We start from the raw sequence: 13506 nt of genomic DNA on the forward strand, positions 1-13506 counted from the left end.
CTACTAAACACAACCCTTGTACACTGAGTGTACAAAACATTAGGAACACCTGCTCTTTCCATGACAGACTGGCCATGTGAAAGCTATGACCCCTTATTGATGTCACTTGTTCAATCCACTTCAATCAGTGTAGGTGAAGGGGAGGAGACAGGTTAAAGAACGGTTTTTAAGCCTTGAGACAATTGAAACATGGATTGTGTATGTGTGCCTTTCAGAGAGTGAATGGTATATATTGACTCTTTTTTTTTAGGGGGTAGATCAGCTATAATATTACAGATAGATTATAGCTTTCATCAATGTAATTGTCTGCATCATTTACAATCCCCCCTATATTTTTAAGTCTCTGAATGTCCTTGAGTGGCCCAGCCAGAGTACAGACTTGAACCCAATCTAACATCTCTGGAGAGACCTGAAAATAGCTGTTCAGCGACGCTCCCAATCTAAACTGACAGAGCTTGAGAGGGTCTCCAGAGAAGAATGGGAGAAACTCCCCAAATACAGGTGCGCCAAGATTGTAGCGTCAAACCCAAGAAGACTCGAGGCTGTAATCACTGCCAAAGGTGCTTCAACAAAGTACTGAGTAAAGGGTCTAAATTGTAAAAAAACGAACTGTTTTTGCTTTGAGTACAGGGTCTAGGTATTCTTATGTAAATGTGATATTTCCATTTTTTATTTATGATACATTTGCAAGAATTTCTAAAAACCTGTTTTTGCTTTGTCATTATGGAGTATTGTGTGTAGATTAAGGAGAGAAAAAAAACAATTTCATCTATTTTAGAATAAGGCTGTAACGTAACAAAACGTGGAAAAAGTCAACAACAACAAAAAGTCAACTTCACAGATCTTCATTGTAAAGGGTTTAAACACTGTTTCCCATGCTTGTTCAATGAACCATAAACAATTAATGAACGTGCACCTGTGGAACGGTCGTTAAGACACTAACAGCTTACAGACGGTATGCAATTAAGGTCACAGTTATGAAAACTCAGGACAATAAAGAGGCCTTTCTACTGACTCTGAAAAACAACAAAAGAAAGATGCACAGGGTCCCTGCTCATCTGCGTGAACGTGCCTTAGGCATGCTGCAAGGAGGCATGAGGACTGCAGATGTGGCCAGGGCAATACATTGCAATGTCCGTACTGTGAGATGCCTAAGACAGCGCTACAGGGAGACAGGGCGGACAGCTGATTGTCCTCGCAGTGCCAGGACCACGTGTAACAACACCTGCACAGGATCGGTACTTCTGAACATCACTCCTGCGGTATAGGTAAGGGATGGCAACAACAACTGCCCGAGTTACACCAGGAACGCACAATCCCTCCATCAGTGCTCAGACTGTCCGCAATAGGCTGAGAGAGGCTGGACTGAGGGCTTGTAGGCCTGTTGTAAGGCAGGTCCTCACCAGATATCACCGGCAACAACGTCGCCTATGGGCACAAACCCACCGCCGCTGGACCAGACAGGACTGGCAAAAAGTGCTCTTCACTGACGAGGCGCAGTTTTGTCTCACCAGGGGTGATGATCGAGGTGGAGGGTCTGTCATGGTCTGAGGCGGTGTGTCACAGCATCATCGGACTGAGCTTGTTGTCATTGCAGGCAATCTCAACGCTCGGCGTTACAGGGAAGACATCCTCCTCCCTCATTTGGTACCCTTCCTGCAGGCTCATCCTGACATGACCCTTCAGCATGACAATGCCACCAGCCATACTGCTCATTCTGTATGTGATTTCCTGCAAGACAGGAATGTCAGTGTTTTGCCATGGCCAGCAAAGAGCCGAATTTCAATCCCATTGAGCACATCTGGGAACTGTTGGATCGGAGGGTGAGGGCTAGGGCCATTCACCCCAGAAATGTCCGGGAACTTGCACGTGCCTTGGTGGAAGAGTGGGGTAACATCTCACAGCAAGACCTGGCAAATCTGATCTGGTGCAGTCCATGAGGAGATGCACTGCAGTACTTAATGCAGCTGGTAGCCACACCAGATACTGACTGTTACTTTTGATTTTGAATCCCCCTTTGTTCAGGGACACATTATTCAATTTCTGTTAGTCACATGTCTGTGGAACTTGTTCAGTTTATGTCTCAGTTGTTGAATGTTGTTATGTTCATACAAATATTTACACATTGTGGTAAACCGTGGGGTGTTGGGTTGAGCGTGCTGAGATTGACACAGAGACAGGGAGGTTTTAGTCCGCAAAAACAACTTTGCTAAGACAGAAAATAAACATAACAAAGAAAATCACTTCGGTTTGGCTTGGTCCTTCTTCTCTACTGTGGCTTGGTGTCGGTCTCTCCCCGTTCTCTCTCGCGGTGTGGCACCGTGCTCCTTCTATTTGGCCTCCATGGCTGGTTGGCACTTTCCTCTAATTACCCCCACTTAGAGCTATCCGTGTCGGGGTGCCCAGCTCCTGTATTCCCAGCAGAGGGAGCCAACGTCGCCTCACGTACCTCCCCTCTATTACCATCCCCCGGGGTAGACCACCTGGGATACCACAACATGTTAAGTTTGCTGAAAATAAACGCAGTTGACAGTGAGAGGTCGTTTATTTTGTTACTGAGTTTATTTAAGATATAATTGGAAAAGATTCTATAAAGTTATATAACATTTCAAAAAATAATGTTCTTTTAATCAATTACTATATTTGAGTTTAACCACAATATATGTTGTATTATTTGTTCTTTCTCTTATGGTGGATTAAACTGAAATTGCAACCTTTCTATGGCTTGTTTAAAAATATACATATTTTGGAGATGATTTCATTTTCAAATAACCGAAAGTGAGAGGTTGTAATCTGAAAGGGGAAATGGGAAAAGGGCATTCTAGAACATGGGGTGAGACAGTTTTACTAATCTGCTATAGAACCAGTTTTAAGTATAACTTTTGTATGACTGACGCCTTTAGTGAGAGGTTTAATGCTTTAATATTTAATCATTTCTGTCCTCTGAATACATATTCATTATATAAATAGGCCCGTTTAATTATGTCTGGCTTGCTGTTCCAAATAAAATTGAATATTTTGGGCTCATATAGTTTAAAAAAACAGGTCACTAGGTGTAGGCAAGACCATAAGCAAATATGTAAACTGGGATATGACTAAAAAGTTAATCAGGGTGATTTTTCCACAAATATACAGGTATTTATCTTTCCATGGTAGCAAGATCTTATCTACTTTTGCTAACTTTCTATTCAAATGTATTGAAGTGAGATCATTTCTTTCTTTGGGGATATGTATACCGAGTATGTCCACATCACCGTCAGACCATTTTATTGGTAAACTACACGGTAATGTAAAAGTTTTATTTTTTTTGTGATCCAATATGTAATATAGAACACAATTTGGTTGTAATCCAGAGAGGTTAGAAAAAGTATCTACATCCTCTATGAGGCTGTGGAGGGATCCAAGTTGTGGATTTAAAAGAAAACATGAATTATCAGTGTACAATGACACCTTTGTTTTTAAGCCCTGGATTTCTAACCCCTTGATATTATTGTTGGATCTGATTTTATTAGCTAACATTTCGATGGCCATAATAAATAGATACACAGATAGTGGACAACCTTGTTTTACTCCTCTTAACAGTTTAATACTTTCCGAGAAGTATCCATTATTTACTATTTTACACATAGGGTTACTATACATAACTTTAACCCATTTTATAAGAGATTCTCCAAAATTGAAATATTCCAGGCATTTATATATATCAATTCCAGTTGTACTTAATCAAAAGCCTTTTCAAAGTCAGCTATGAATACCAGGCCTGATTTCCCAGATGTTCATAGTGTTCTATTGTTTCCAGTACTTGTCCTATATTATCTCCAATATATCGTCCATGTAAAAAACCTGTCTGATTAGGATGAATAATATCCGACAATACCTTTTTAATTCTATGCATTTTGCTTGAATTTTTGCATCACAACACTGAAGTGTAAGGGGACTCAATTTTTTTCAATGGACTAGGTCTTAATATTTACCACTTGGATACTGTTTCAGTAATAGCGGCATGTAGCCTAGTGGTTAGAGCGTTGGACTAGTAACTGAAAGGTTGCAAGATTGAATCCCTGAGCTGACAAGGTAAAAATGTGTTGTTCTGCCCCTGAACAAGGCAGTTAACCCACTGTTCCTAGGCTGTCATTGAAAATAAGAATTTGTTAACTGACTTGCCTAGTTAAATAAAGGTAAAAAAAAATTGTTGAGTATCTGATAATCTACCATTTTTATAGGAGTGGTTAAAACATGCTAATAAAACAGTCCTCTGAGTATTTCAAAAAATGTTTTGTATACCTCCACTGGTATGCCATCCAGCCCTGGAATTTTCCAGACTTAAAGGCTTTAATTGCATCAAGAAGTTCCTCCTCTGTAATTTGGCCTTCACATGAGTCTTTCTGCACAGCTGTTAATTGTACATTATTAATAGAAAAAAAATCCATACAATTAACTTCGGTTAGTTGAGATGGAGGTGACTGAAACTAATACATATGCTTTAAGTACTTTGCTTCCTCTTTCAAAATATGGTTTGATGAATCATGGGTGACTCCGTCATTTGTAACAAGTTTTAGTCAATCATTTTAGGTAGCATTTCTATGTTGAAGATTAAAACATTATTTGGTGCATTTTTTCCAATATTCCATCCATTTCGCTTTACTTGTATAATATATTAAACTCGATTTTTCTGGAATAAGTTCCTCCTTTTATTTTTGTTTTTCCTTTAACTAACTTCTGTGCCTCTATGGTACACATTGACACCTTATAGAGTACATGCCCTGACAAATTGAGGCTGTTTTGAGGGCAAAAGGGGGTGCAACTCAATATTAGGAAGGTGTTCCTAATGTTTTGTACACTGAGTGTATATTGTGGTGCTATTTACCTTTGGAATACTTCCACACTATGGTAGGGACGGGGTATCCCTCTGCAGAGCAGTTGAGGATCACAGCTTTCCCATAGATGCCATCCTGGTCCTTGGGCTGCACCACAAATTTGGGAGGGACTGGTTAGGAGAGGAACAGAAAAAAGGTAATTGATTATTGTATACCTTTATTTAACTAGACAAGTCAGTTAAGAACAAATTGTTATTTACAATGACGGCCTACCCCGGCCTAACCCGGACGACGCTGGGCCAATTGTCTACCTCCCTATGAGACTCCCAATCCCGGCCGGATGTAATGCAGCCTGGATTAACACTGGTTATACGGTTATGGTGTTTTAGTTTGAGTTTGTAATACATTGTGGCTTAAATAGTGGAAATTAGAAATTATATATTTTCACACCGAGTGTAAGAAAAACAAGAAGAGCCAATGCTAACGTAGGTTAGCATATTAGCAGGGTTGGGGTCCATTCCATTTCAATTCCAGTCAGTTCATAAAGTAAACAAAATTCAAATTCAAATTTGTTCCTCATTGAAAAACATCGAAGAGAATTGGAATTTCAGTTTCCTTTGTGAATTGACTGGAATTGAAATGGAATTAACCCCAACCATGCATATTAGCCTTCAGTAGTGGAATCTCACATCACAACATTAAAATAAAATTACGGTAATCGCTGCTATTGGGATTACATGCTGACCAGAGCGAAAGGGTCGCGTGCTCGAGTGTTACAAAATAAATTTACACATACATGTTATTCAATCATTGCAGCCACACTGCTCGTGGTGTTTTATGCGCGTCAGCGAGCATCTGCGAAGCCAGGTGCTAAAATAGAACTTGGTTCTATTTCTGACGCTCAACGCGATGCAAGTCCTGCCTTAAAGGGGTTTGGGATCAGCCAGGATGTTCTGGAGAGGGTGTACAGCAGCTTGGTGGAGAGCATCCTCACGTTCAATATGGCAGTCTGGTATGGTAATCTGAGTGTGAGGAGCAAAATCAAACTGACCAGAATAGTAAACACAGCCAGCAGAGTAATTGGTTGACCACAGGCATATTTGAACATTCTGTTCCACAAGGCAACCAAAAAGAAGCCACTGGCTGTCATTGGCGACCCCTCCGACCCTCTACACCCTCAGATTGAGAGGCTTCCCTCTGGCCGGCACTTCAGAAAGCCCATGACCAAGAAGAAGAACATGTTCAAACATGAATTCGTTCCTTGTGCTGTTGGACTACTAAATGCAAAATAAATTGTATCGGTATACAGTTGACGTCGGAAGTTTACATACACCTTAGCCAAACACATTTAAACTCAGTTTTTTAAGGTCAGTTAGGATCACCACTTTATTTTAAGAATGTGAAATGTCAGAATAATAGTAGAGAGAATGATTTATTTCAGCTTTTATTTCTTTCATCACATTCGCAGTGGGTCAGAAGTATACATACACTCAATTAGTATTTGGTAGCATTGCCTTTAAAAAAATTTACTTGGGTCAAACGTTTCAGGTAGCCTTCCACAAGCTTCCCACAATAAGTTGGGTGAATTTTGGCCCATTCCTCCTGACAGAGCTGGTGTAACTGAGTCAGGTTTCTAAGCCTCCTTGCTCGCACACGCTTCTTCAGTTCTGCCCACAAATTTTCTATAGGAGTGAGGTCAGGGCTTTGTGATGCCACAATACCTTGACTTTGTTGTCCTTTAGCCATTTTGCCACAACTTTGGAAGCATGCTTGGGGTCATTGTCCATTTGGAAGACCCATTTACGACCAAGCTTTAACTTCCTGACTGATCTTGAGATGTTGCTTAAATATATCCACTTAATTTTCTTTCCTCATGATGCCATCTAGTTTGTGAAGTGCACCAGTCCCTCCTGTAGCAAAGCACCCCCACAACATGATGCTGCCACCCCCGTGCTTCACAGTTGGGATAGTGTTCTTCGGCTTGCAAGCGTCCCCCTTTTTCCTCCAAACATAACGATGGTCATTATGGCCAAACAGTTAAATTTTTGTTTCATCAGACCAGAGGACATTTGTCCAAAAAGTACAATCTTTGTCCCCATGTGCAGTTGCAAACCGTAGTCTGGCTTTTTTATGGCGGTTTTGGAGCAGTGGCTTCTTCCTTGCTGAGCGGCCTTTCAGGTTATGTCGATATAGGACTCGTTTTACTGTGGATATAGATACTTTTGTACCGGCTTCCTCCAGCATCTTCATGAGGTCCTTTGCTGTTGTTCTGGGATTGATTTGCACTTTCGCACCAAAGTACGTTCATCTCTAGGAGACAGAACGCATCTCCTTCCTGAGCGGTATGACAGCTGCATGGTCCCATGGTGTTTATACTTGCGTACTATTGTTTGTACAGATGAACATGGTACCTTCAGGCGTTTGGAAATTGCTTCCAAGGATGAACCAGACTTGTGGAGGTATACCATTTAATTTTTTTGAGGTCTTGGCTGATTTCTTTTGATTTTCCCATGATGTCAAGCAAAGAGGCACTGAGTTTGAAGGTAGGCCTTGATTGACTCAAATTATGTCAATTAGCCTATCAGAAGCTTCTAAAGCCATGACATCATTTTCTGGAATTTTCGAAGCTGTTTAAAGGCAGTCAACTTAGTGTATGTAAACTTCTGACCCACTGGAATTGTGATACAGTGAATGATAAGTGAAATAATCTGTCTGTAAACAATTGTTGGAAATATTACTTGTATCATGCACAAAGTAAATGTCCTAACCGACTTGCCAAAACTATAGTTTGTTAACAAGAAATGTGTGGAGTGGTTGAAAAAAAAGTTTTAATGACTCCAACCTAAGTGTATGTAAACTTCCAACTTCAACTGTATCTAGTGCAGTTGGGACACCGGTTGTTTGTGAATGAATGTATTAATGTCTTCTATGTTTTTAGTGTATGCAACATGATGGACATGATGGTTTAAATGTGTATGATGTGAGAATGTCTGATTATTTTAATGAAGGTGATGCCAAAAAAAATAAATGTCCATCCTGGATGGACAATAAAGTTTTATTCTATTCTATTCTATATCCTCATTGTTTTATAGGGGCATACACCCAATGCCATCTCCTCATAGATTTTTAGGAGCATATACCCACATGGGTGATTAAAAGATGAATTGAGGTCCACACTCCGGTCAGTTATGGTAACGCACCTTAAAGTAGGTTGCCAACCGCCATATGAAGTCCAAAGAAGAAGCAGTTTGAAGGAAGGAGGAGATGACTAGAAACAAATTCGGTTTTATCTGTGGATTAATTGACGGAGTGGAGAACCTTGTGAATTACAGGTAAAATAACAACCCAATGTTTATATCCCAGGACAAATTAGCTAGCAACAGCAAATTAATATAATTGGTTCAGAGTTTGTTTCAACCTGCGTGTCCTGATCGCTACTGGTGTGGGTGGACAAAATCAACTTGCGTGAGATAGCGCACGTGGGCGCACGCGTTCGTGCGGTCTGGTCAGCATGTTAGGGTTATATTTTGTTTAAGCATATAGTTTTGCCAGGTTTTCCTGAGCTATACCCAACATAGGCCTAGTGGTAGGTTGATTTGGATCCACTCCAACTGTAGGGGAACATATGAAGAGAGTTGTATCTAGCAAAATACTGTCAAGCCTTCTCGCCCCTTTTCCCCATCCTCCCTCCCTCCCTCCCTCTCTCCCCTTCTCACCCCTCTCCACCCCGCCCCTCCCAGCCCACCTCCACCCTTTCTCCCTCCCCTCCTCCCTCACCCCTGACAATGAGCTGACTCTGGTGTTCCACGATGGCGGCCTGGTTGCGTGCAATGCAGGTGTAGTTGCCATTGTGCAGGAGAGACAGGTTGGAGATACGCAGGGAGCTGGTGAAGTCTATGTTGTCGATGGTTACACTCAGGCTGGCCGGGATTGGCTGACCGTCCTTCTGCCATGTGATGAAGACAGGCTGGTCACCTGACATCACCACACATGGAATGAACACACGCTGGCCGATGGAGAAACGAGGGAACTCGAAGGGATGGATGGTGGGAGGAACTACGGAAGAAAGAGAGGGGTTGAGTTAAGGCAAGCATATTTATTTATGTCTCTAAAAGCAAGGATTCAACTCAGTCAGTTGTATTTGTGCATTGTAAGTTTAGCAGGTACCATCCTGTGAAACCCCTGTGAAAAGATTTCCCTAATCAACCATCATCACATCCAGTCCATCACCTTATTAATAGCATGGCTTAACACAGTGGAGATGCAAGTGAGAGAGATAAACTGATTATATTTCCCATTGTGGGGAGGCAGAATTCTCACTGAAATAACACGAATATGCCTGACTGCATGAGCATGGATGTGCTCTCCCTCTCCCTCTCTCTCTCTAGGGACACTGTAGACATCGTGAGAAACAGATGCTTTGGAGAATTAATGATTTAAAATAACATTGGAATAAGCAGCACTTCAGCGCTTATTTAATTCACAACAAAGTAGGCATAATGGGCTCCTGGGGATTCCCTCTCCTCTCCTCTCCTCAGCCTCGGAATGCTAAGCAGCCGAGAGGCAAATTAGGCAGAGTGGGAATGACAGTGTTCCCAGCTTTGTCTAGGGCCGTAGCCAGCGTGATTTCCCCCGCCTTGCACACTCGTTAACGTGTAAATCACCAACAGTGTCACCAGCAAGCACCCCCACACCATCATACCTTCTTCTCCATGCTTCACGGTGGGAACCACACATATGGACATCATCCGTTCACCAACTCTGCGTCTCACAAAGACACGACAAATCTCAAATTTGTACTCATCAGACCAAAGGACAGATTTCCACCGGTCTAATGTCCATTTCTCGTGTTTTTTTTGTTGTTTTTTTTAAGAGCAAATTCTTCTTTTACAATGACAGCTTACCCCGGCCAACCCTCCTCTAACCCAGACGCCGCTGGGACAATTGTGCGCCGCCCTATGGGACTCCTGATCGCAGCCAGATGTGACACAGTCCGGGATCAAACCAGGGTCTGTAGTGACGCCTCTAGCACTGAAACGCTGCGCCTTAGACCGCTGCGCCACTCGGGAGCTTGGTCCATGCAAGTCTCTTCTTCTTATTGGTGTCCTTTAGTAGTGATTTCTTTGCAGCAGTTTGACCATGAAGGCCTGATTCACGCAGTCTCCTCTGAACAGTTGATGTTGAGATGTGTCTGTTACTTGAACTCTGTGAAGCATTTATTTGGGCTGCAATCTGAGGTGCAGTTAACTCTAATGAACTTATCCTCTGCAGCAGAGGTAACTCTGGGTCTTCCTTTCCTGTGGCGGTCCTCGTGAAAGCCAGTTTCATCATAGAGCTTGATGGTTTTGCGACTGCACTGCAAATTTTCCGGATTGACTGACCTTCATGTCTTAAAGAAATTATGGACTGTCATTTATCTTTGCTTATTTGAGCTGTTCTAGCCATAATATGGACTTCGTCTTTTACCAAATAGGGCTATCTTCTGTATACCACACCTACCTTGTCACAACACAACTGAAACGCATAAAGGAAAGAAATTCCACAAATTAACTTTTAACAAGGCACACCTGTTAATTGAAATGCATTCCAGGTGACTACCTCATGAAGTTGGTTGAGAGAATGTCAAGAGTGTGCAAAGCTGACATCAAGGCAAAGGGTGGCTACTTTGAAGAATCTCAAATATAAAATATACCGTTTTTTGGTTACTACATGATTCCATGTGTTATTTCATAGTTTGATGTCTTCACTATTATTCTACAATGTAGTAAATAATATACATTTATTAAAACAATGGAATGAGTAGGTGTGTCCAAACTTTTGACTGGTACTGTAGCTCTAGGTCGGGGAGCCCTGCGTTATATGTTTATTAACTGAGTCTGGCAGAGTGAGACCTGGTTTGAGTGCGTACTGTACCTTTCACACTGACGTGCACACTTTGGCTGGTGGAGAGAGAAGGTGAGACCAGCACGCTACACGTGTACTCTCCCTCATCCACATCCTTCTGTACATCATACAGCTTTAGCGTGCCATTGTTCTCAAACGCCCGCTGCCGGTGGTTATAGGGGAGCAGGTTGGCATCCTTGTGCCACTTGATGGAGTAGTACGGGTAGCCAATGACGCGGCAGTGGATATACATGTCCCGCCCAGCAATGGCGGTGAGGTTTTTCATTGGTCGTATGCTGGCAGGCCCTTAAAGGAGACAGAAGAGAAATACCTCTCTTAAAATGATTTTGAGGCTAAGAAATGTGAAACTTTAGAAGTGTGAGATGTTGAAGTGTGTCAAAAACCATGGATACAGACAGTGATTCATTCTGAAAGACAAAGGAAACATTTATTGGGGATTGTAACATATTAAAACAATATCTTACTGTGGATAATAGATTGGTATAATATCAACACCTCTTTTCCCTGTAATTAGTAAATAAAGGGTAAGAATTTACATTAAAAAAACAATTTACAAAAATAAATACTTCTCTATTATAAAGCAGTGCTCATTTATGTAAATTCTTGCCATTTATTTCCTATAATAGTCTTATGGAATAATAGCAATATAAAATCACCTCGTCCTGGGACCTATCCATAGCTGAGTGTTCCAGAAGGGGTTTACCAACCTTCCAATTTTACTCTCTCTGAGGTGAAGTGAATATTATTATACTGTTCTAGCACCTGCTAGACGCCAGCCATGATTGTGTTTGACAAGCATTAGAGTACAATGTTCCCATTCTCCACTCATGAACCTATTATCAAAACTATTACTCATGTTCCCCCTGCTCTCTCTTTCACTGCTGGAAAACCCAAAGCATATATAACAAATATGACTCCATAATACAACCCCTATCAGGGATACTGACTGACTATAAGTATATTTGACATACTGTAGATCAGTGTTTCCCAACCCTGGTCCTCCAGTACCCCCAACAGCACACATTTTTGTTGTAGCCCTGGACAAACACACTTCATTCAGCTCAATGAGGGCTTGATGATTAGTTGACAAGTTGAATCAGGTGTGCTTGTCCAGCGTTTCAATAAAAATGTGTACTGTTGGGGGTACTCGAGGACCAGGGTGGGGAAACACTGTACTAATCTACATTTGGATACTGTAGCTCGATACAGTGCCTTCAGAAAGTATTTACACCCCTTGGCTTTTTCCACATTTTGTGGGATTAAAATGGATTTAATTGTAATTTTTTCTTAACGATCTAGAAATTCTAACATTTGTAAAACATTTATGAAAATCATACACTTATATATCTTGATCAGATAAGTATTCAAGAGTCAATACATGTTAGAGTCACCTTTGCAAATGATTACAGCTGTGAGTATTTCTGGCTAAGTCTCAAAGAGCTTTCCACAGCTGGATTGTGCAACATTTGCCCATTATTATTTTCAAAAGTCTTCAAGCTTTTGAAATAAATAAATTCTCCCCAATTTCGTGATATCCAATTACGATCCAATTACAATCTTGTCTCATCCCCGCAACTCCCCAATGTGCTCAGGAGAGGCGAAGGTCAAGTCATGCGTCTTCTGAAACATGACTTGCCAAGCCACGCTTCTTAACACCTGCTCGCTTAACCCGGAAGCCAGCTGCACCAACGTGTCGGAAGAAACACAGTTCAAGTTACAACCGTGGTCAGCCTGCAGGCGCCCAGCCCGCCACGAGGAGTCGCTAGAGCGCGATGAGCCAAGTAAAGCCCCCCCAGCCAAACCTTAACCTGGACGAGGCTGGGCCAATTGTGAACCGCCCTATGGGAGTCCCGGTCACGACCGGATGTGACACAGCCTGGGATCGAACACCAGGATGTAGTGACGCCGTAACACTGTGATGCAGTGCCTTAGACCGCTGCGCTACATGGGAGGCATAGCCCATCTTTCTGATGCTGTATGGTCAAAAATAATATGATATTGTTGCCACCTGTAGTATTGAATGCAAGGGAAGCCATCAACCATTTGGCCTCCCTTCATAAAAAAAATATGCAATAACAGCCAATCAGCGTAGCACTAAACTGACTGAGCTCAACTGTGAATGGCCCTGGCGCACTAAAAAAAAGTGTCAATGGAAACCAGCTTGGATTTGGCTTCACAACAATCACATCACATCAAGCCAAAAGTAATTTGACAGAAATAAACTTGAATTGTTGCATCTCATTGTGTTGTTGTCCAATGGTGGCTAGTTAGCATGCTAGCTAAAATTGTCCCTTTCCTAAATTAGCCATGGATGGAGATAGGGATTTGGACTTGTGGTTTTACTTAATTCTCTGTACTGGCCAAGTATTATAAGGATAATTCTGATCCAACCGTAAATTCATACATAGTGCCTCTGGCCTGGGAGGATGGAAGTTCAATATATAGATAGATGTAGTAGGCTAATGTTAACTAACTGGCTAATCGTTGCCCATGAAAGGAAGTTTGGCTAGCGAGCAAGTATTTTAACCAGGTAGCCTTAGACAACAAAAACTAAAAGCGTGTACTGTACGACAGAGTCCACCTTTACTGCAACATGAAAGAGAAGAGGACGGCATTGGCGTTTCTCTACAAGTAGGGTGAGCCAACAGGTTTCTTCTACACGCAGACACACACACACACACACACACACACACAAATTAGTACTATAGACAGCCACATGATATTTAGCTTACATTGATTGGACTAAATTGTTTTTGGAATCTTTTAGTTGTCACTGTATTAGTGA

The 13506-nt window shown here is 41.7% G+C and overlaps 1 protein-coding gene across 2 annotated transcripts in view; it reads right to left on the minus strand.

Annotated features, from left to right (window-relative positions):
- Positions 1 to 13506, minus strand: part of dscama (Down syndrome cell adhesion molecule a) — a 168334-nt gene that overhangs the window by 43556 nt on the left and 111272 nt on the right. For both annotated transcript variants that reach the window (XM_014197409.3, XM_014197410.3), the window contains exons 8-10: positions 10731 to 11006; positions 8595 to 8873; positions 4868 to 4987 (exon numbers count right to left, since the gene is read on the minus strand). In XM_014197409.3, the coding sequence (XP_014052884.3) occupies positions 4868 to 4987; positions 8595 to 8873; positions 10731 to 11006 (675 nt within the window). The remainder of the gene's footprint in view (positions 1 to 4867; positions 4988 to 8594; positions 8874 to 10730; positions 11007 to 13506) is intronic.

Source organism: Salmo salar, chromosome 04 (genome assembly GCF_965601325.2).
Source record: "Salmo salar chromosome 04, fSalSal1, whole genome shotgun sequence".
Lineage (NCBI taxonomy): Eukaryota > Metazoa > Chordata > Actinopteri > Salmoniformes > Salmonidae > Salmo > Salmo salar.